This window comes from Dermacentor albipictus, chromosome 7 (genome assembly GCF_038994185.2).
Source record: "Dermacentor albipictus isolate Rhodes 1998 colony chromosome 7, USDA_Dalb.pri_finalv2, whole genome shotgun sequence".
Classification (NCBI taxonomy): domain Eukaryota; kingdom Metazoa; phylum Arthropoda; class Arachnida; order Ixodida; family Ixodidae; genus Dermacentor; species Dermacentor albipictus.
The window spans coordinates 10,158,293-10,182,833 of record NC_091827.1 but is presented as its reverse complement, the minus strand read 5'-3'; the positions used below and the strand labels follow the sequence as shown (position 1 = coordinate 10,182,833).

Here is a 24,541-nt window from a genome sequence, read left to right as displayed (position 1 = left end):
TAATCGCTAGTAAGGTGAACCTTCGAGATAATAAAATCGCTTTATTCGAAACACTGTTTCATTCGAAGTTTTCGTTGTTCCGACCAGAGTGCGTGCATTTTTGGACCGAATTATTCAAAGCGCCGTATAACAGCGAATTCCGGTTATCGAACGAATTGTGAGAAATTCGTAAATCTACACGGGACATCTCGGTGCAGCCTACGTGGTGGACACTTGCGTTTCTTCGAACCAATCTGCAAGGCAAGGGGCGACGCAAACGTCACCACGCCACTTGGTGGCAGTCTCTTGGGTGTAAGTGTATCACGTGTTGATAACAGGCAAATCTGGTCGCTTCGTCAGCAGAATGTCGTCTCTGTCACACCGCATTTATCGAGTGTGGCTTTCTTTCGACATATGCATAGCAAGCTCCCGGCCGTGGCGTTAGAGTGTACATCCGGCGTTACAGGTACTATGGTATAGCTAGTACGTTTTTAACGAAACACCGCTTATAAGGAAGACTAGGTACCGAAAGGTACGCGGGGAAACATGGACACAAGAAGGAACGAAAAGGACAGCACAAACGGCGACAATCAAGTGAAAGGCCGAGCGGTTTATGTGCGCATGCTCGAGGGAAGGCAGAGACAACTCGTTATTCATTAGAACAAAAACAGGAACAGCTCAACACAGGACGAGCGAGTAAAGAGCACAGGACAGAGCGCTGTCTAACAACCAAATGCTTTATTTGCAGAAGCAGCATAGTCTAAAGATGAACCAACCAGCCCCATTGAACACACTGCTATCGTCAGTCATGTACATGCGAGGGCACATAGCGTGTATGGAGGGCTGCCAATGTATACCGCCATTAATGATATGTCATGCTTAGACCATATGGCTGCAGTTTTTTTGTTCTGTGTCTCAAGAGAACTGTATACTGCCTGCGAATTTCGTCGAACACCCGCAATCGCAACAATGTAACGATTGGGTCAGACGGCGGTGTTCCGCTGCAACAATGCGTGATGCGTGCTCGGTTTCCAAGAACAAAGCGCTGACCACGGCCCGCGAACGCCCGTCCTTGCGCAGGTGAACCAGCTGGGCGGCGTGTTCGTCAACGGCCGCCCGCTGCCCAACGCGGTGCGGCTGCGCATCGTCGAGCTGGCGCAGCTCGGGGTGCGGCCGTGCGACATATCGCGGCAGCTGCGCGTCTCGCACGGCTGCGTCTCCAAGATCCTGGCGAGGTTCCACGAGACCGGCTCCATCCTGCCCGGCGCCATCGGCGGAAGCAAGCCACGCGTCACCACGCCGAAGGTATACGCAACGCCGCGAGCCGGTATATTTCTTCGAGCGCGCGCGCTGTTTGCATTAGAGTGCGCGAATAGCGAAATTTCCGAATCGAACACGAATGTTCGAGAAAAATGATAATCAAATATCGAATCGAATGTTCGGATATTTTACCCTTTCTATAAAGCAACGTGAACTAAGAAGTTGCAGTGAATCTGCCCGGTAAAAAAATAAAGTCAGGTTTATATAGCTTGACACATTCGTGTAATACATTCCACAATTAGACGTCCGGGCAACTGAGAAGCTTGTAAATGATAACAACTACTTTTAAGTAACTCAAACACCAAATCAATGACAGGTGGTGACGGTAACAACTTTATTGACAATCCGGCAAATTCGTAGCCTGGGCCTAGGCCGTCCCCGAGGAGGTCCGGCGATCCTGTCTCCTCGCCGCCTCACGGGCTTGCTGGATGGCCCATATAGTTGATTTTGGAGGTTTGAGCTGCGCAACGCGGCCGTCCATCGCGCCGCAGCTTCATCTGGGGAAAGTGCATTTTCTCTGCATATAACCTCACATTCCCAGACTAGCAATTATTAAACAAGGGAACAGCTCGTTGCCATACGCACGTATAGTGTATGTTCGCCGAAGGAGAGAAGCGTGCATGCTACAACGCGCCGCATTGTTGCGAGCCTGGGGAGAGTGGTCAAATAATAAATCGAAATAAATGCAGGGCCACCTTTGCCAACGGTTGTTCCTAACTCATGCAGCTGACGCGCCAGATTTTACTCTGCCACCGATAACTCAAATCGCCACTTGCTTGCGGAGACCTGTTGTAAAAGCACAAGACGACAACAATTGCTGAGCTCTGCAAATCCGTGTTCAAGCGGAGACCAATATTGAACATTGCTTCTTATAAACATTCATTCGGCCTTCTTACTTTTCTTTATACGTCATGCGAACGGGTTCATGGCAGTGGCGCTGCATGTTCAGTCATTCAATCGGAGGCTTCCGGGCCTATGTGCGGAGTCAATGGGATCTTATGTCTTTCTATGGCGTTTATTGTTGACCCTGAAGAACCGTAGTTAGTGTTAACAAACCATCGAATCTTGAACAAATTTATTGCCCTAAAAAGTAATGTGTTCTATATCATTACGCACCAGCAATTCAATCACATTTTACTACCCTCTACCGAAGATTCATTTACGTTTTTCTCTATTTTGCTTAAAGCCCGATGCCTCAGTAAGAGTTGACTTTGTAATTTATATATCTACTGTAACTTACGGTCTCCAGTCTTAGCAGCCCCTTAAAAATCTAGCTGGGATATCAAAGAAATGGAGAAATGAGCTGTAATACATTTCGAATTCCGAGAGATGATATATAGCGGAATTTCGCAGCACCGTTTAGTGACTGCAATCGCGATGAATAGCGCAAGAATGACAGGTATCGCTTGCAGTGACCGACCTTCGCTTCTCAAGGTCATCACCATATTGGTTGACCGGGGCCGCTATTCTGCATTCTGCCATTTCCGAGTTCCTTAGAGCTGATCAGCCATCTTCTGAGCTCTGATTAGCTCACAGGCCTGCTGCGGCCTCTATAATTGGCTGGAAACGCCAACATTGCAGCATTCGACGACATGGAGGAATTAGGCAGTCTCTTGAATAGCACCCCGAGTCTTCCGAATGCTGCACCAGCGCCGCTCAGGCCTCAGTTTCGTACTTATTGAGAACTGGTGCAAAACTACCTGCTCTAGGACGCCTCCGTGGACCTCTCCGAGGCAACAGTGTCCACCACTGCTGTGATAACTAAAAGACTCTCGAGCCTCCGCAGGCCCCAACGCGAACATAACTCTCTTTAGAAATGCCTGCAGTGCCGGTGTAGGCCCATGTATAGCGGCATCGATAAGCGCTCATGTCTCACTTGCAAGGCATCAGAAGAGCGCGACACAGCATCCGTGCTTTCATATTCCTCGGACTGACCTTACGTCGCGATCTACTTTGAGCGTCCCGAAACGCAAAGGCGTTTTAACGGCGCCCTTTAAACGTTTCTGTTTCTTTTTTAGAATTGCATGTCGTTAACGGTTCCCCCTTATATATAGCTGTCTCTTTATTTCATTCATCTATTTTGCCGCTTTCTTTTCTCGAATGCACATACAAAGCGCGCGCGCGCGTACAGCCGTCTGCTACACGCTCGGCCGAGCAGACGACGAGTATGCGTGCGCACGCAGCGCCGCACAGCGGCCGGCGCGAGAAAAGGAAAGACAAGGCTCTCCTGTTTCCCGCCAGTTCCGCGTACAATAATGAGCTTCTTCTGCCTGCCGCCACTGGTGCTTATATAGCGAAGAGCTTTAACGTACTAAGCTCTCTCCTGTGGCCTGCCTCACCGCCGCCGCCGCCGACGACGACGACGAGTGTCAACGAGCAGGGCGGCGCGATCTGTTCCCGCCACTTTCCGCGAACGCCCTCCCCAACTTCTCAGTCAGTCAGCGGTGCATCTCCTTGCAACCCGATCCGGAACGGCGCCTTCGAAGGCTCGCCCATAGCCAGGCAAGGAGGAAAGGAAACGGTGCTTCGGATAGGAGACAGAGATGCGTAGGACGAAGAGCATCGGAGAGGAGGAAAGCAAGAAAAAGTGATCCACAAAGATGGCCGAAGAAGACGAAGAACCGAGATGGGGGGGAAAAAAAACTTAAAACAAAAAGGAACCGCGTTCGCGGAAAGCCGCCGCCAGGGCCGTGCAAACAAACGGTGCCGCATCAACGGTCTACCGCTTTCGTGGAGCACTTTTTTTTCGTTCCCTGGAAGAGCCGCATGGACGCAGGTGGTGCGGGATAGAGCGGCCCCCCACGCCCACTAAAGAAAGAAAAGATGGACGGATAGATTCACATCGCTATTTATGCGTGTACTCGCATACGTATATGCACTGCGGGTCACCCGACTTACGCTCGTTTCTCGGCCGCTACCATCGGCGCGGGGAACAGCAGGCACAGTTTGTTCTCGCCTAACCAGGGCCGAGCAAACGGATCCGGAGAAAACGAGCTTTAGAAGGTGGCTGCACGTGTGCCTCGCTCGCATCGCGGGAAAGTTAACGAGAAGGAGCAAGAGAAAAAAAAAATATATTAAAACTCATGCAGATTCAATGAACATGTTGGAATCTATCTGAAGCGAAGTTTTAGAGAACTGATTAATCAAACGCCATATACAACTAAATGCGGTGCGTAAAGTTGTTTTTATTTTCATTCTATGCAATGTGTAATCTCACGCGATGTTTACGTTAACGCAGCGTGCATGTGATAATTTTAATGTCATGCAGTGTTTGTGTTTATGCATTACACCGTTCACAACAATATTACTAAGTCGAAATGCAAACAGCAGTTCATGCGGATGAGCACTGCAAGACGTCGCACAGTGGTGTCACGAGGACGAAGGCGATGTTTGTCGAGGCAAGAATGCAGAGACACACGTGACTCAACGTAAGTAAACTTCGGGCTTCCACTATTCACCATGTGTAGTGGCGCATAACCATGTTGAGGCGTTGGCCAAGAATGCGCGTATACCTTCAGGTGGCCCAAGAATGGAGTGCGTTAAGGAAATTTGGGAAAACCAAAGAAAACCATGCACCAGCACTACGGTGTTTTTCGCCTTTAAAACGGACTCCTCCACACGATGAGTATTATTGCGGCGAAGCCACTTTTGACGAACGATGTTTAGCGTGTTATGCAAGTGAGCAAGATTTTCAAGCGCATCGACAGCGAAGCATGCTTAATGTTTATACTTCCTTTTATTTATTTATTCTGATAAAGCTGCTTCAACAAAACATTTTATGCGCGTGCTTCTCGTGGTATTATTTCTCAAGGCAAAGTTGCTGCGGGGGTGAAGGAACGCCGCCGGTAGTGATTATAAGATGACTAAAACGCTGATGATGGTGATATGAGCACCCCTTTTGGGGTGGAGCATTCTGGTGACACATCTAATTCTGAGCGTCTTAAGTGTTCCTTGACTGTGAGAAAAGCGGCCGCCGGGCAACCCTTGTCTCTCGCCCCACTCTGCGCAGCAGAAAGAAAAGCTAAGATAATGCATATACCTGTGATACAGAGTACAGCGTACGCGCGATAGGCGTACAGGACAGTTGTGTCCTCACACTAGGACATCGCCAAGGCGGCCACATGCAACAAGGCGCTCAGGTGCTGCAATGCCGCGTCGCTTCTCGTGCAGGTGGTGGCGTGCATCCGAGAGCTCAAGCGGCGTGACCCCGGCATCTTCGCGTGGGAGATCCGAGACCGGCTCCTGTCCGAAGGCGTGTGCGACAAGGGAAACGTGCCGTCGGTGAGCAGCATCAGCCGCATACTGCGCAACAAGGTCACGCACGGCGTCACGGCCGCAGCCACAGCCACAGCCAGGTACGGGGGAGACCGCTGCACAGGCTGGTGCGCCGCTGCCTACTCGCCACGCAGGCAAGGGTCGCTGAGTCCAGCAGCTGCCATCTTTTGTTTAGTTCAGCAGTACGCTGTACGCCAACCGGCTTTTGGTACGAGACAGAACAGACTGCAAACGAGCACAACAGTGTTGTATCTCAACATAACGTATACGTAATCAGCCAGTAAGCCAGTTATGACTGATCAATCAATCAATCAATCAATCAATCAATCAATCAATCAATCAATCAATCAATCAATCAATCAATCAATCAATCAATTCTGAAATGCGTTTAAGATAGTCATTAAAGAGCTTATACTGCGAACACGATAAGCGTGCTCAACTGTTGACAGTGAAGATCGATTTAAAGTTGTTCAAAAAGTGTATTATTGTAATATATGGTACCCACATAACACATGCAAGCGCTGGCTCCCTCAGAGTAATGAAAATCTGTCTCGAAGGCAATGGGCTCTGCCGTATACTGCAGGCGCTGAAAGCGACTGGCGACGTCACGGCCGTTTTTCTTAGAACACCATCGATACAGCTTCGCAGCTTTCGTGACCGACCTTAATAGCGCTGTCGAAGCGCTCTGGCATGACGAGTCGTACACATTCTAGAGACCTGCTTTTTCTCTTTTGCATCATAAGGAAGAAAGAAGATCCGTAGCAGGATTTCATTTTATGGTCCGGAGAGTTGAATATGTAACACTAGGCACAGTTACTAGCCTGGTCTGTCAATAAAAATGAATACGAATTTGCCTTCGCCCGCGTCCTTCTTGTCGTTTACATTTCCTCTTATCGTTCAGCTTTCCCCAACGATTAATGTTTTCCAATCTCGAAAGCCATGCTTTGCCGTACTGTAGATTCTGGAAGCGACCAGGTAACGTCATAGCCGCCATGTTTTGGACAACACTCATTGCGAGGGGTCACAGACGAAGGCAACTTCGCATTTTTGTTTTCTTGACAAATCAGCACGTAAAAGTGTTGAATGCTGTATTGAACGATACGGAGCACAAACTTCAACCTTGCTGCGAAATTTGAGCTAGCTCAAAGCAGCGGTAAGCATAAAATATTTTTTTCTTTATGTGTTCGTGTGCGTGTGTACGTGTGTGATGTGGAGAAAAAAAAACGTACATGCCTGTATGCCACTAGATTCGATAAATATGGTGTTCTGAAACAAAACAAGACAGAAATTTACAGGGAGATGGAGGCTTGAAGTGAATAACAGTGGTCGAACAAGGAATATCGCTAGAGCCAACGTTTCGACAAGGGGACTTCATCAGGGCAGCATTTGCCTCTTCACTCGGCTTGTTGGAAGAGTCAACAGCGGCATATCTACCTGTTCCTTCGCTATTGCAAAACCTTTTCTTCTCTCCCCCCCCCCCTTTTTTTTTGTTCAACAGTCGGTCTTTTCTCACCTTACTCTGCGCACCAGCTTATTCTCCTAGCTCACTGAAAGTGCGAGAGCTGCGAGTCCGTAAACACTGCTATGGAAAGCAGTTGCAGTCCTGATGAAGACAATTTAGTTCTCTTGGCGAAACGTTGGCTCCAGCAACGCTCTTTGTTCGCCCACAACTGTTTTTTAAAACACGGTATACTTTAAAAACAGTTTACACCCTTTGGGCTTTACCTTGTCCCCAAACAACACTCATCATCTATCTTGCTTGCGTTTCCTTTCTTGAAAGCTCTGCGCTCGCTACGTTCCTTTCATGAATGCTATATGTCACGCTGAGGAACGCGTTCATCCCTGGAATCTGCAGGGAGCCTCTTGTAATGCGCAAGCTATCGCTTACAAATATATAAACCGAAAGTTGGTTCTACTGGGAATTTTATGCGAAGCATATTACTAGAGTTCAATCCAGCTCCTCAGGCGCGGCGGTGTCGCCTTCAATACCACGTGACACCGTGACGTCACGACAGAGGAGAAACGGGGCTCCAACTCGCGCCGTCGCTCGCGGCGTCGCCTTCAAGGCTGACCACGTGACACCGTGACGTCACGACAGAGGAGAAACGGGGCTCCAACTCGCGCTGTCGCTCGCGGCGTCGCGGCGGTATATAAGCAGCTGCGCTTGCCTCCGCTAGACCATAGCTAGACACTCACGAGGTGAGATGCCTCCTGGAGACAGAGCTGCTCGTTGGAATGAGAATTGCGAAAGGTTGCGGCGTGCTACAGAGACTGTTTCTAGGTGGCTTTGCTACGGCGCAGCGACTACGCGCCCCGCATCGGACGCGGTGAGCGTCGAGCAACGCAGCGTTCGGCGCGACAACGAAATGTGCGCCTGAGCAAGCGCCGCACGCCTGAGCCGACGCCGACGACACCGGCTTTTCTGCGACACGAGCTCCTTAACGCTGTCGCATTAAAATAAAGGCTAGTATGCTTTGCATCCTGGGCTTAACCTTAGCTAAGCCACAGCCAGTTTTTTAATGACAAGATACGCCCCAAGGGGTGCAAACGTTTTGTTTGTTTGTTTGTTTGTTTGTTTTCTTCTTATTTTAGCGTAGGCTTCATGAATGAAAACGGCGGGACTTAGCGTTCCTCTCTCTCTCTCCCCTGTATGCGCAGCCTCCAGGCAGCCCAGCTGAGCCGCTGGGCTCCTCCTCACCACCCACCTCCGCCTCCTCTCCTGGGCGCCTACGCACATCCTCACAGCTACTACCTGCACGGCTACTACCTGCAAGGAGCTGCAGCCGCAGCCGCAGCCCAGCCTCTCTGACAGCCTCTCTGACAGCCATCTCTCCTCGTCTTCTCATCAGTCGCGCAGCTATAAACGTTCGTCGCGACTCGCAAGGCTGCACGCAAGACTTTGCGCAAGACCCTCACGATCCCTTGGAGGATGCGACTATGTAGCTCCAAACAGCCCCTGACAGCGCTCCAACGTTTCGTTGCTTCCTAAGCTTAATAGACACCTTGTCGAGGGTGTACCGACAGCGCGGAACTACGTGGCTTGCGGAAAACATCCCTCTGCAAGACGGATCGGCCGAAACCGACTGTACCCAATGTGGCTTCCCTGCTGGTCACCGATCCCATGGTTCACCGCGAAACACGAACTCTGGCAATCGCACCACCGACCGCGGGAGTACATGCGAAGCGAGACGCTGCAGCGTTTTCGCCGGAAAAATGGCCAAACGCCGGAGGCTGCTATAGTGACGCGACGTGTGGCCCGCATACAGATAGGATAAAGCCTGTGCATGGCAGTGAAAAGGACTGTGAACGCGATCTCACCTCATATCAGCGTCGAACAAGCTTCACTCAGCTTTGCATGCATATTCTTTTCCGGAACATCGTGAACGATTTAGAGCTAGAAGAACTTATAATTTGATTTCTGCCCGCGCGGAATGGTGACGGCAGTGCTGCCGCACCTTCGTGACGTCACGCTCTGTAATTGGTCAACTCAAAGTTTATTTAACACGAGGGTACAACAGACTAGCGGCTGTCGCCCCTATCGATCGACTGTATAGAGAAGCATATATAAGGTATACTTTTATAGAGACAAGCCCATCCCGTAGTCGAATTCGGCCAGGTTGGCGTTTGAGCCAATCGGAGACGGCGTAGCTGCCCTGTGAGCCAACCAGAGAGCACAGGGTGGCGAATTTGACATTGCTTAGAATACCAGCCGTAATCTGCCGTTGAGAAGCGCCTGATCACAGAAGAGGTAGTTGCGCAATAACCACGTCAGACTTAAAGCTGTCCTCGTTGTTCGATGGACTGATGCGTTGCATGGATGATTATTGCATGGATTAATGCGAGGGATACTTTATGACGTCACCTGTGTAGTACGCACGCGCGTGTCATACGCATTTTGCAAACAAGACTGTGGAGCCAGTGAACGGTGATGTGCATCGCAGGACAAGAGAGCCCCTGCTGAACGACACGGACTCAAGGCGCGAAGCGACGACCACAAGTCAACGTTGTTACAATGAACGTCGTGATTGTGCGTGTGTGCTGTGGTGCGTGTGCAATTGTTAGGACACCGACGGGAAGATCTCCTTGCGCACCAGCAAGGGAACTGCGTGGACATCTGGACACGCCACGGTGAACAATTATGATGTACAATGAAGCCTCTTAATATACGTATGCTATATTTATTTATTTTATTTATTTGTTTACTCTCAAGCCCAATGACATTGCAGAAGGACATCATGTCCAATCAATCAAATGTCCAATGGTTTGGAAAAAAAGACACATTAAATAAGCTAGCACTATTGAACACTTTATAAAAAATGACACCTTTAAGGCTGTTTCCTTGTCTCATGGGTAATAACCCTGCCTTTAGGGCTAAAGAAAATTTTATTGCACATGACAGCAAACTTTAGCTACAGGTGCGATGAGAAAACTACACCGTTGAAAACTGTGCAATATTTCTTACCACCTTGGGCGCATAGAAATATCTCACAAGAAAAGTTGACAGCGAAAGCTTTGAAAGTTTATTTAATGCACTTTTCCTGTCGCCTGCCGCAGTTGTCGTAATATTTACTTGCCACAAAATGTAGGCAGACAAGTAAACTTCACTGGTCCTTACCAACAATTCGATCTTACCCTTTAAAGGGCCCCTCACCAAGCCCTTTAATTTCTGTAAGGCCTTTTTATTTCTCTAAGCTTTAATTCGTCTATATTCAAGCAACGTATCACACAAATAACAGGTGTTGCAGACGGAGAGCAACGGGGCCAGTGCGAAAAGAGTCATCCTCTTAAGAAGACATGCGTAATCTTCCTTGAATATAGCGAAGTTTTTGTTTCTTTTTTTTTACCATTAGTTAGTTTTGTCCCCGTGCGGTTGGTCCGCTGTTATTAGAGCCCTAAGGTTTAAAGTTGTAGCATCATCGTTCAATTCGAAAACTACTGCAAGGTCATTTGTGTACAAAGGCAAAATGTAGCAGGCGTCATCGACTTCCATCGTTCCCACGCGCTTCGCCCTTTCCTTCTTTCAAGCAGAACCAAAAAGCTGATTTCGTTTTTTTTTCTTTTTGTGGCCTTAGTTGCTGTTATCGCTTCGGCAACGCTCGGCCAGCAGCATGCATTTGCACCGTCATGCGATAAGAGCCGCATGCCCAGATACCGACACCAGGCATAACGCCCTGTCACGGGCCCATTTGGCTGCAGCCGACCTTGTTCATTCATCGCACGCTTGAGAGCAGCACAATAACAGTGCAGAAGCGCCCCGTCACGTGGTATTTTTTTCATATTTCGCAAGCTTTCTTTGGAAAGGAGCAAAAAGGACCGCGTGAGATATATCGTGTTGGAAACAATTTATTGAGAGGTTTTTCAAGGTACTCTACAACTTTGCGTATCCCACTTGGGGTCTGCAGCCAAAACTTCAAAAGTTGATTAATTTAGCATAACTAATCCATTAGTTAAGGGGAAGATAAAGAATAGCTTGAGTAACTCTAGGCCAGTGCCAACACTACACAGTCGGTTCAACTCGCGTGCGGAGTGTCTTTCATCTTTAAAACTTTGGCCCAAGTTATGTGGGACAACCTGTATATACGTTAACACTTTATACGTAATCTTTACTACGTGCTTACTGCGGAAATGGTTGTGATACGAATATTCCTGACGCAGTAACATTCTCTGCCGAGTCTTGTCGTGCCTTTCATTTAGATGCACAATGAAAAGGAACCCCAAAATTGATTAATTAACAGGTGCAGGTATTCTTTCGAGGCTCCATTTTCATCTATTTGGCCAGAAGTGGTTAATTACAAGCATCCAGACGAATTTAAGGCCAAAGATTTTCTCTTGGAATCTGGCGCCGAAACTATGGCGCAATGCACAGTGCTCAGCGATTAAAACGCGATACTTGGACGACATGGCGGCTGACGCTTTTGTTTGCGCCACCGGTGGGCGCTGGTGACACCGAGATTATGCATTTTTGGGTCCCCTCAGCGATCACCCAGCGATTACCTGTGGCGGAAAAATCACCGGCCGCCATGCTGTCCGAGTATCGCGTTTCAATCGCTGAGCGCTGCACACCAATGCGACGTCACAATTTTCAAAGAGACTTCTTTTTATAGGTAGTTATAGGTAGGTATAGGTAGTAGTATAGAGTTTCTGTGGAGAACAAAAAAAATTTTTGAAACTTGGTCCTTTGGGTCTACAGCTCGCTTAATATACAATGCAATCTTCTTGCTATAGTCGAATATTTTGAATGACGAAGGCGCAACGACGTTTTCAAATGTGCTAAGTTCCTGGCGAAGCCTTTGTAGCGCAATTGACACAAACACAGAGGAACGGGCACCACGATCTCCCGTTCGTTGTTTGTTTTAACTGCGCTAAAATTACGCAACTCTGTGTCAACGAATTTGCCCAAGAACGAGTTATCTCGTGTCAAGTTCTGAAACGATTTTTTTTTCGCGTACGTACGACTGACTGGCACACAGCGACAGTGCGTACTGGCATTGTTGCTATTGAAGAAGATGACGGTGAATCGCATCCATGGCACGTACCCATCATTATGGGTAATTGGCCAAGCATCGGGCGGCAAGAGGTAGCGTGAGAGAAATAACTATCTTATGGGAAGAAACGAAAAGTACAAGGAAAGCCCTGAAAAGCAAGATCAGCACGCGAGTGAACTATCACTTACGCTGACTGAAACATAACTATGAAAGATGTATTCATGAATCACAGATCAATGACCATATTCATCAAGAATGCGGAGAGTCAATTTCGGTGCTTGTCTGTTGCTCAGTGATATGGCGGAACCCACTCTGGGAGACCAGTCACGAATCGGGCGGTGCGCGAGTTCAGCAGCACAGAACTTTGAGGAAAATAAATGAAGCGAGATTAGCAACCGAAAATTGTGGAATTAAGAGTGAACTGGTACAAATTTGAAGTCAATAAGAAGTAAACATTATAGTAAAGAAATACGGAAATGTCCTTTAGCCCGTATTTGTCGCACTGCACTTAACTCTGCTTCTAAGGCACATGCACACTTGCTTATTTTACTACGCTAAGCAGTTATAATGAGCTGAATATCCCCTGTCACACCCCGCTCGAAGCCTCGGAATGTAAATGAAGTACAAGAAAAAAAAGTCGACCAATTTAGGCGGTTTCGAACCTCACGGCTCTGAAGCGTATGCTCTATCGCTACTACATGCACAAGTTATCTTTCGTAGTATTTATTGCAATGCCTAAAAAAACAACGTAAGTATACGGAAACTATTTCCAGTATTGCGAGCACCAGGTCGTTGTAACAAATGGCCGCGCAGCGAGCAGTGCATAAGAAAATTAACTTTGTACAGGGCAACACCTTCCATCGCACTAACAACTGGAAAGTAAAGATAAGCACCTAATTAAAAGTGGGTACCAATCCGACTGAGCGTCATCTTGATCATAAATGCGCTTCAGGTGCATGTACAGTCATCTGACCGAAATTTACTCTTGAGGAAACTACAGTTTCTGCGCATCAGTGTTGCATACGAGTTTTCTGCAAGTTATGCAGCCCTGTCAGTAAACACAAATGAAATGGCACGTCGTCACAAGGTACAACTACTCGATGCACAACCGCATTCCATTTTCGGTGAAAAAAAAAAATGCTTTAGATGGACTTTCGCTCCAGATTCACGAAATGGGCACGTTACATACAGCACCTCAAAATATAAAACACTTCTTTTTCCTGGCTGAAATTATGTCTTAAAAGTAACCAAAGACCAACCGAGCAACCAACGCTCCCCCTCGTCTCGCAAAGAAAAAAGAAAAAAAGGAAGAAAGCTTAATTTGTTTACTATCATAACGTGCGACATTAAAGGCAGCACATCAGTATGAAACTACTTATACTTATTTACGTCATATCTTTAAAGTAAACAAAGGCACATAAACAATGAACAGCGTGCCCCTCGTTGTCTTCAGCGCAGCAGTGGAGCTTCGTGGCGCTGGCATTAAGAGAGAGAGAGAGCATATTTATTACATAAATGATGATTTGGAGAGGCGTCCTCATTCCAGAATGCCTTGCGGGGGCCGTTTTCAATCTGTGCCTTGACTTCGATTTCGGTGGCAGCTCTGCTGTTAAAGAAAAACCGTTTGGTCCCTAAAGTTTGTTTTTAATGTATTTAGTTTCACTAATGCTTACAGTGACAAAGGCTCTCACATTGACATCTGCTAGAAGAAAAAAAAAAGGGGGGGTGAGAACAGAGGGGACGTCGCTACCATTGAATCAACATCAACAATTTAACCATACGTGATATTCAAGATCTTCATTTAACCTCATTAGAGACGCAAGACACCTGATTGGCACAATCGCTTTTCAATTCGGTTCTCATTGCCAACTGAGATGCTGCAAACCCGAACCCCCCACGTCGCCCTTTTTATAATGCCCCAGTTGGATATTGTTATCAGCAGCTTCATGCACGTGGATAAATTAGCCATTTCCTCGTGTTTCTTGCCGTAAAGGTGTAAAATTGTGAAATCGTGTGGTGGTTCGGCATTCGAAAGGTACATCCTACATTTTCAAGTCGCCTTGCCGTATTTGAAACGCACTTCATGTTTGCATTTTCTAATTTGCGGGAACAGAACGATCGAGATCAAATTTGTGTCAATTTTCATAAAAGCTGACGGCGAGAATGTGATTAAATCACTTCCATTCAGTTCACACACGTATCTGACTCCACATCTGGGATGGATATTTTACATATTCACATCCAAGTTAATCTTCAGAAATATTAAACTTAATGCGCATCATAATGTACGTGGTATCTCAAGGGGTTAAGGCTATACTTCTTGGCGCCGAGTTGGCGCGGAAAGATGGGTGTAATCAATCCTAGTTGTGTTTGGAGACCTTATCCACTTCAGAATTAGTCCTAATAGACAGGTTATTATGTCGAAATGTTTGGCTTCTAGATTACAGTCCACCACGCACGTCTTATAAAAAGTTATAATGCGAGTGCTACAGCGTTCGGTTAATCGCCAATCAAGAAATAAAGCGAATTAAACCGCCTCACGAGACGCACTCTTTTCAGCTATCTACACGTGACACCATTTGTTCCGGGAGCTTGGCTTTTTTTCCCCTTTATTTCCAGAGTCCTGCATAGGTGGTAGAGGTGGAGGTATCAGTGATCGACATCCAAAACCTTAGCCACTATCAGCGTACTGTGTACGCGCACCTTCCGCGCTGACTTAACCATTCGTGGACGTCCAAACTTCACGCCTATTGGGTTTAAAAATGTGAAATCACTGCATTCTCCCGCTTTACGGCGATAACGCTTTAACAAAAGGGGCAGACACTTGGCAGTTAACAAAGTACCTTCAGCAACCCCGCAACGAGCGATGGCACGAAAAATGTTAGGCGTAACTTAAGCGACAGGACGAGGGCGGCGTGGAGCAGATCGAGAGCAAACGGGGGGTAGCCGATATTCTAGTCGACATTAAGAGAAAATAAATGGAGCCGGGCAGACTATGTAATACGTAGGGTAGATAGCCGAATGAGTTACAGAATGGGTGCCAAGAAAAGGAAGGCGCAGCGAAGACGACAGAGAAGTAGGTGGCGCGACGAAATGAGGAAATTTGCATGGCATAAGATGAGGTCAGCTGGTGCAAGACAGGGGTAATTGAGGATTGCTGGGAGAGACCTTCGTCCTGCAGTGGACATAAATACAATGTTGGTGATGACGATGACGACTATGATGATTAGCAGTAAGTTGCGCAGCTGGAACGATTTGTGGCAACTGTGACGTGACAAGTTCAAGTTAGCACTATTTAAAATTTGGTCGCCTAAGCGCTCGAATAGTCACTGCAGTTCGGTAAGTCACGTCAGCGCAAATACGCACAATAAAGTCACTTCGCAATGCAGGCCTTTCCTTCCAGGGCAGCCCTCTGTGAAGGGCAAGTTTTAGCCCAATGCAGCCAAAACAAAACCATGCTTGTGAGTTCCACATAGAAGCTCGGCCTCGGTGGTTTTCCCGGAAGAGATCCCTTATTGTTTTTCTGCTTTTTCTTTTGACGACACGTGGCAGCACCGCACTTCTGGCCTCTTTCCGAACTCCACCCTTCTCAACTTCCTACGGAACCAAGAACGTAAAACAATACTGCCTGTGTCCTTCACTTTTCCGCCATTTCATATTTTTTTAGTCCGTTACTCTACTTGCAAGAGGCCCAGAGGACAGACACCGTCTGCCGCGACGACGTCCGCGGAACAAGACGGAAAAGTGATGCAAAAATCAAAAGCGTGGAAGACAGGGGAGTAATGTGTCCTGTCTTTTTTTATTCTTTTTTTTTTTCCTCTTCAGCGAGTTGTCGTGATCATCGTCTGCTTCGTGCACTCGAAGCAGCAGACGGCGGCGGCGGTGGCGACGCTCCCGCCCTCTAGCATCCCCTGCGGTTACAACCCCCTGCTACCCCCGCGGTCATGACTGATCGCCGATCCGGAATCCGAGAGCCGCGCACGCGACGGCTGCCTTTGAGACACGCGAGAGGCCGCCACTGCAGACGTGCTGGGAAGAAGAGTTTGTTCTTCGTGGTTTTTCATGTTCGCGGAGGTGGCGGTGTGGTGTCAGTTCAAATGCGGGAGGAAGGACAGACTTCCAAAGGGCTCCGGCAGCGGGTGTAAGAGGGAGAGGGGTCAACCTGTAGCAACGGCGGCGGCGAAGAGCGGTGAACCGCACCGGAATCAGCTCCCCCCCTTCGGGTGCTTCGAAGCGCTGCGAGACTCGCGCCATCTGTTGCCTTATCGGGCTTCTGAGAAAAGACTCCCATCCCATCACCTTTCCCCTTGACAACACCCACGCGAAAACGGACACCCGGCACGGACGGGGTCGAGCCCGTAGTCATCAGCGGGCACGGAAGGAGACACGCTCGCTAGCCGATTAACAGGACCCCGGCGCCGAAATAGAAGCTAGAAAGCGCTCGTTCGCCGCGCTTGGCGAGCTTCGCGGGATGGGTTGCGGTGGGGTAAACTTTTACCAGTGCGTCAGAAGGGACGTTAATGCGTTCCAAAACCGAGTCCCAGGCGTGAAGGGCTACCGCGCGTCGGAATATAGGTGCTACTGCGACAACACAGGCGAACCGTTTACTACGTGTCAGCAGCGTGTTACGGTGCGGACCGTCAGCGGGCTTTACAATTCGGTTCAACCCATTCCGCTTTCTATGTACAAGAACTCAAGAGTCGATGAGTGGTACGAAGAGATACCATTGTGGCGAAATTAGCTAAAACGAAGAAGCCGGACCGTGTCTCCAGGTGAAGAGAAGCAGAAAAAAAAAAGCGCGAGCGACCTCTCCTTTTTGCCTTCGTGTGCTGGTGCTATATGTTCACTAAATCCATTTGCCAACAGGTCGAGTCCAGTGACGCGTCCAGTGGGCGATCGCGCTGTGTCAGAATTGCCTGGTGGATATTTGCACACCACTAGGTCCTTCTGATGCGCCGTCATTCCATCATTCGCGCTGTCTCACAAAGGAATCGGCGATATGGCCGAAAGTTGTGGAAAGATGTTATTGATGCGAAAGCGCCAAATGACCCATTGAGCGAAAAAGCCGATTTCTGCAGCAGCGAAGCGGCACCTAAATTCCCATTGGCTGCGACTTCACGAGCGCACCTTGACGGAGCAGAGCGGTTGGATCGGAACACCCGCTGCAGCGATAGCGCGCCAGGTGTTGCGTGAGGGGAGAGGGCATTGAGGCGACGCCACGTCATCAGCGCGCTTCGACGGAGCAGATTCGGCGCGACGCGAGAAGGGTCGTCGGCGAGGCATTCGCGGGACGCGCGCATTCGGATGCCGCCGTCTTGCTCTCGGAAGCCGGCGCACACGGTCCGTATCTCTGTCTCACCCCCGCTGGGCTTAGTTGCTGTGCGCGCTTGCCAAACTTGGTGGCCGCAGCTGCTGCCTCAGTCTCTCGTCGGCAGCACGTCAGCGGCACCGACGTTAGCATTAAGTCAGTGCGACGTAATGCTAACAAATTTTTCTCGCATTTACCGCTAAATCACCACAGATATTTTTCGCCTTTTACCTCGAAAACCTTCTACGACGGACTCCGGATGCCTCGAAATCTCGACTTCAAGAATACCGAGAGAAAGACAACGGGCAGAGTCGCCTGCACCCGATTTTTACCCGGTGGCCAGCGCTCGCTAACCGAGCTAGACATCGCATCGCGCTCCCCGATTATCCTTCCACCTTCTTTCTATCGATGTATATACAGTAGAACCTCGTACTTACGTTTTGAAAAAAAAAAAAGAGAACACGTGAAAAGGTACTAACCGGAATAACGTACGATCCAATTTAAAAAATTGACACTCAATTATTGTTCACATGTAATACGTAATGCGAAGCATCATGCGGATCGATGTGGCATAAAACGCTGACGCGCATCGAACTGGTGAAGCTCCGGAGGCCCGAGACGCGTTTTGTTGTTTTCTTATTGTGTGATGTTAGAAGAATATGACGGGAAACCGAAACGAAATCGAGCTTGCTGGTAGGAGACGTCGGATGCCGCCGAAGTGAAACGGTGATGCCCACGTCGCATTGACTGCTGCAGGGAACGGCGACGCGTTTGGATTATCGCCTACTAAAAGCGTGTAGTATACTAATGGCACTACGCTACACGCGCAGTAAAACAGATAGGCGAATATGCTTATCGCAGTAGGTTTGGCGGCGGTAGCTGTAAATGCGGCGCGCGACGACCCGGGCGGAGATTTGCTGGTATACCGGAATAAGAAACTGTGCGCGTCGTCGTTTTCAAGTAAAACGGGCGGCTATATACCGTTCTCGATCGCGCGCGCCTCAGGCCGTTTCTCCTTCACATGGGTTCTAGCGGCCGGAAAACGTATGCGATCGCAGTCTGCAGCAATGAACGGCGGCGTGTTTGGCTTATCGCCTACTAAAAGCGTGCAGTACGCTACCAATGGCACTACGCACCACGCACTGCGAAACAGATAGGCGAAGATGCTTATCGCAATAGGATTGACAGCGACAGCTTTGAATGCCGCGTGCGACGACCCCGGAGAAGATTTGCTGGTACCGAAGTGAGAAACTGAGTGCGCGCTAGCGTTGTCATGTTAGACGGGAGGACGAGTATTGCAGTGAAGCTACTGCCGCAGGCAGCTATATATTGCTCTCGATCGATTTTCTTGTTTACATGCAGTGCTGGGCAGTACCGAAGATACATGTATCATAGATACTCTTTGGGTATCTTGTATTTGTATCCCGATATGTCTGGCAAGAGGTGTATCAGTGTCTGCATTTCCGATACATGAAAGAATGTAACGTGTATCTTAAGGTACAAGCTATCGCAACAACACCCTGTGAAACTGTAAACGTTGGCTGAACTTCGATTCTCAAGCTCATACTGCTGCCACTAGGCCACCTGAATAGAATTAAAGGCAGCGATATTCTGATCTTTCCTTCAGAGCCTTCCAGTGAGGTCTGCGCGTACCTATTGGTGGAGCAGAGACACGTGGCGGCGCTCGCGCCGTCTCGACAAAAACAAGCGCGAACGTCTGCGCACAGCCGACCTTTTGCATTCTTGATTTTTTGCTTTCAGATGCGTTGATGCCACGACGCTTGCTCGTAGCCACCGTACTGCGTGCTCACACCAAAACGTGCAACGTGAATGTGTCGCTAACGAACGCTTTACGCCAGCAGATAAGCAGAATATAAAAGCTCATTGCAGCTTTTTGTGCTGTCTGTATGCATAATGCGTCGCAAAAAAGGGTCGCTACCAGCGCTATTGCTGCTGTATGCCTTTCCGGTTATCCGGTATTGCGTAAACGGTTATACGTTTACAGACAATGTAGAATTCCACGGCAGTATTTGCTCCATCGTGCTGGGGCTTCTTATTGACGTTCTTGTAATTAGGTGGCAATCCGCTAGCTGGTCGGCACGCAGAGCAACGACTCCCATCAATTACAAATGCAATGAGCAAGAACCTCATAGAGCGCAGCGTATAAAGAGCATTCATGTTAAGTGGCTAAAGCAACCTCAATAATTTGTTTCGGAACGAAAATGTTACTGTGAGTAACAAGGACAATAATTTTGACACACAGAATAACAGGCATTTTATTGAAATGAAACAAGGTAGGTCATAGTTAAGAAATTTCTAAGCAAACATTTTTTTGCTGCTACATTACATAGATATATATAAAGTTTGCGAATGTATCGAAGTATCTTGATACAAATGGATAGTATCGTATCGGATACAATAATTACAGTAGTACCTTGTATCTGTATCTCAAATACATGTTGCCCGAATATCTTGTATATAGTATGTCAATTGCAAAGTATCTTTGCGAGGCCTGTTTACATGGGATCTAGCGGCCGGAAAACGTATTATCCGATCACAGTTTGGTGACGTACTGAATGTTCGTGCCAAAAATCGCATTTTCCGGAAACGTATGAACCGGTAAAAATGAGCTAACTCTAATGGGTATTTTTTGTGTTCTCGATTGCGACGTTGACGTGGGAAAACGTACGTAAAGGGAACGTATCAATGGGGTTCTACTGTATATAAAAGCAATGGTGGACGGATGTTCCACATCCGCCTACATGGCATGACTCTGAGTGGCGCTAGTTAACACTCCCAGGGATAGAACTAGTAAACACAAATACCCCATTTTGGGGACTGTTTGACAGCCGTCACTGTAGCAGAATTGGAAGTGGCGGAAGTTGTGGGTTCAGCTCCCACTGGAGACTAGTTCTTTTTGTCAATTTTCCCTTTTCTGCATTTCAATTTCAAGCCCAGCTAATTTCCCCGATGTTTTCATTGACTCCATTGTTAACTTTACATGATCATGATATTATATGAAAAATGAGAAGCAACACTTCGCAATTCGGTTTATTTGCTCAACAGTTAAAGTTGATGGACCGAGCTCAGCATTCCAAGTACGTTTGATCCCTTGGTAAATTATGTCACTATATGCCGGGTGTTCCTTTTTCCTTCATGTTTTAAGAGAAAAGTGTTTTATACTGGAGTCCACCGTAAACTTCCTGTGACGGATATCTGTGCGCCACTACGAGAGGTTTGTAATCACTGTGAATATACAGGGAATCGTGAAAAATATTCATGCGCACGAATGTGTGGTAAGAAAGCATTGCCAAGCTGCAGCGAGATAACCGAGTTAGACGCGCAATGCCTAATCTATGTTTAATCTGCAATACTCGCGTGCGATGAAATTTTAAACTTGCACTATTTCTAAGCGTATACGCGCCGATATAACGCATTTCCCCTTCGCCGATAGCATTCAAAGATCCCCGACTGCTTCTCACGCTTCCCGGCAACTGGAGCGTATGTAACCGTAATGTTTACCGGGAAACGCTGGCCGAACGCTATGCGCGAATGCGGCCTTTCTGGTAGAAACGCGGCCTCTTGCGTGGGCCGCGATGCGACGGAGGCGAGCGCCAGCTGGAGGTATTGCAAGGAACCGGGCGCGCCGCTGCGTGGCCCCCGAGACACCCGCAAGCCGGCGCGCGCGAATGGCGGACGCCGCGGCTGTTTGTGAATGGTAGAAACGATGGGAGAGGGGTTTCTTAGAGTTTTCGCCTAACAGAATGACGTTTTCTCAGATTGTCAAATTACAACCCGAGAGCTATCATGTCTGTAGGTTGCGTGTAAGTCATACTTTACGATTTTTCCACATATTTTAGCTTGACAAATTCAATTAGTTCAGTAAATTCCTTGCGTCAGATGGAGAACCTGTGTATGGGTGGCTCGAAAGTCTTTTTCGCTGAATCGATATCCGACGCCAATTTTTCTGCAACAAGAGCTCCTAAACGTTATCGCGTTAATACAACTCGGTCCGATTAATCATTCCCCCTACCTCGCTTCCCCACGACGTTACCCTTCAAAAATGTGACGAGCTCAGCCACTATGCAACTAAACTTTCTGGGAAGTCAACAACATGATGCCCAGGGGCAAAGACTTGCGAGCAACGTGACAGTGGAATCCGGCACAACGAAAGGGAATGGCGGCAACAGCACTTCTGAGTGGAGATTTCTGGTTCATCGTAACAGAGCAGAAATCTTATATAAAGAGAGGCGTAAGACGTGCACGGCGTTGTTCCGTTTAAGGCCCGTTTATAGTCCGACGTTATCGGCGCGCGGGCGAGCGTCGTTCGCGGTCAGCCACGCTGCGTTGGTTGCGCTGCGCCAGCCGAGATGCCATCCCCTCTATACTTCAACGCGCGCTCCGTAGGCTGCTATCTTCAGAGCATGCGCAGAAGGTTCCCCAAGTCGCGCGCCGTCCGCAAAAGCCGTCTGCGGAGTTGTGTTGGCGCCTTTTTCTTCGCGCGCAATGCATTGTGGTGCGAGAGTTCCGCCGACTTCGACGCGCGAATGGCTCCGGAGCCAAATCGGCGCCGGGCCCGTCGGGGCGCGTTGAACACCGCCGGTTACGTTAGCTGCGCCGGTGCGCCCGACTATAGAGGTGTCGTTTTCGCCGACGTGACGTAGCGTGCGCGCGCGCGCGCGCGCGCGTGCGTTACGTCGGACTATAAACGGCCCTTTAGTGCTGCTTCTTCGATGGCGCATACCGAACTTCAGGGGAATGACCAAGGTTGGAATGGTATTAGGAAGGAATTGGAAGTTATTACTAAAATCTGAATTGGATTGTAAAACTTTATTTGTCCAACAGATGTAGGGAAGGCTTTAAGTCTTCCCACCTAGACGACGGCCAGGAGTCCTTGGACCCTAGCGGCGATTTCGGCCAGTTGGACGGTCTTCAGTTGAATCTCCGGATCGGAGCTGAGTAATAAGGTCTCCCATTGTTCTAAAGACGTTATTCCCTCAGAGGGAGCCTGTGGGCATTCCCACAGAATGTGATTAAGATTAGCCCTGGCTTTACATAGCTTACACTGGCTAGAGTACTGACCCGGGTAGTAGAGGCTGCACGACACCGGGCTTGGAAACGAGTTGGTTTGCAGGCGACGCCAAGTGGAGGCCTGGCTCTTGTTTAAGGATGCATCAGCCGGAGGATATTTAACCCGCCCTAGTCTATAGTGTTGTGTGATCTCTCTGTAGCACACTAAGCGGTCTCGCCCCGTGAAGCCTTCGGCTAGCCCACCAGCTCGGAATGTGAGTCCTCGAGCTAATTCGTGGGCTGCCTCATTCCCAGCGAGGGAGGCGTACGCAGGTGCCCAGATTATTTCAATTTTCCTGCTATCTCTGCAGGTCTGCAGGATTCTGTTCGCCTCGGGAGAAATTCTGCCTCTGGCAAAGTTCATCACCGCAACCTTAGAGTCGCTGACTATAATTTTGGCTGAAGTACTTGCAATTGCAAGTGCTATGGCAGATTCTTCTCCAATTTGAGAGCAATCCGTTGGAACTGTGCCACTGGCTATCAATCTAGTTTCAGCGCTCGCTGAAATTCAGAAAGAAATGAATGAAAACTGACCTAAGAAGAACCTAAGAAAATCACCCCAAAACAAATAAAAATTCCCCATGACAGAGCAAACATCTGCGCTTTGTTTTCCTCTACTAATGGCGTATGCACAGTGCCAGGGATTGGCAAGATCCGTATGGTATTAGGAAAGAAATTAAGTTATTACTAAATTCAATAGACATTTTTGAAAAGAAATGAATGAAAAGTAATGTACACAACTCTTATGAAGAAAATCGCCCTGAAGCAGCTAAAGATTCCGCCACAGCTGAGGCGTCCTTCCATACCCGACTTCCATCTTCGTCGAATTCCTGCAACTGCATTGCATTTCTTTGTGCGCATGCATCATCATCATTACTTTCATCACTGTTCCCCTGTAACAGCAATAGCCCAAATTAGCCCTATGTAGCCCTATGTAGGGGCCTTACATCCGATGGCTCAATCCACCCACCACAATGACTGACCAAGCCTCATTTGCATGCACTGGAATACTACGTGCGACAATGAAAAGGCAGAGCAATGTGCACCACTTTGCACATGCTTTGCCTGGCACTGCTAGCACTGAAACACCATGTGTGACGGTAAAAAGGCATGTTTCCTAGCATATGTCGCAAGATTCGTCGTGCGATGAATAAATTGTATACACTTGTTGCAAGTGAATGCCATCAAATGAGCAGTCTACACACATTGCAAATGACATAAATGTGTTGTGAAGTACCTGTGTAAACACGTGCATCAAAAGAAACACTGGTGCCCCTCGACTGTAACCGTTGCAATGTACCTTAAAAAGAGGGGGTACCAGCGAAACACAAAGGACGCGCACACAAGGAAAAGACGTTAGACATGGACGGACGCTGGCATCCCTTTGCCTTTTCCTTGTGTGCGCGTGCTTTGTGTTTCGTTAGTACCCCCTTTTTTCAAGTTCATCATGCACAAACTGGCCCAAGAACTTGCACTGATGCGTTTCAATGTGTTCACTCAAAAGCGAAAAGACTTGTAGCTTTCAATCAACTCAGTGACATTGGCTTTGTGCTCAAAAGAAATATTTTGACGTGAGAGCCACATGATCTTTGAGATGGGTGCTGCTTAGCATGGGCATCCCATGTAGCACTGAAGCACTCGCAGAAAGCACAGCTGCAATGGTCACAGCACTCTCGTTCAGCTGGGCTGCTCTCAAGAGTAGATGCTTCACTTCAGAACGGCAAACTTGCAGACTGAAAAATTGCAGAGCTATATCTTGTGCTGATTCGAAAGTGTGTTGTCTATAGTTCTACAAAGAAGTAGAAGGGTTTAAAGGAGTACTGACATGAAAATTTTTTGAGCTGCTGTTTCTTGTTCCTTTTCTTTTTTTGTAGCTACTGATTCCGTAATTACAGTACAAAGCATCAATTCCTTGAGAGCACCACAAATAAAGCACCTTTTATGTGGCCTGCTCAAAACCCATGAGTGCAGCACAGCTTTGGACATGAAAAAGGAGACTATTCCAGTCACTGAAAGCGGAGGTGGCCGGTTACATGCTGTCGCAAACAACTCGAGATCATGCCAGTCAGCCTAGTGCAGTGGTTAAGTGCATACAATGAATGTG

General features: G+C 48.2%; 1 protein-coding gene across 4 annotated transcripts in view; it reads left to right on the top strand.

Annotated features, from left to right (window-relative positions):
- Nucleotides 1-9,903, top strand: part of LOC135904346 (paired box protein Pax-1-like) — a 32,994-nt gene extending 23,091 nt beyond the window's left edge. For 2 of the 4 annotated variants that reach the window (XM_065434989.1, XM_065434987.1), the window contains exons 3-5: nt 1,060-1,284; nt 5,470-5,580; nt 8,233-9,903. In XM_065434989.1, the coding sequence (XP_065291061.1) occupies nt 1,060-1,284; nt 5,470-5,580; nt 8,233-8,517 (621 nt within the window). In that variant the 3' untranslated portion in view covers nt 8,518-9,903. Of the gene's footprint in view, nt 1-1,059; nt 1,285-5,469; nt 5,709-8,232 lie in introns of all 4 variants that reach the window. The other 2 variants (XM_065434990.1, XM_065434991.1) reach the window with 2 other exon arrangements.
- The last annotated feature ends 14,638 nt before the right edge of the window (nt 9,904-24,541 follow it).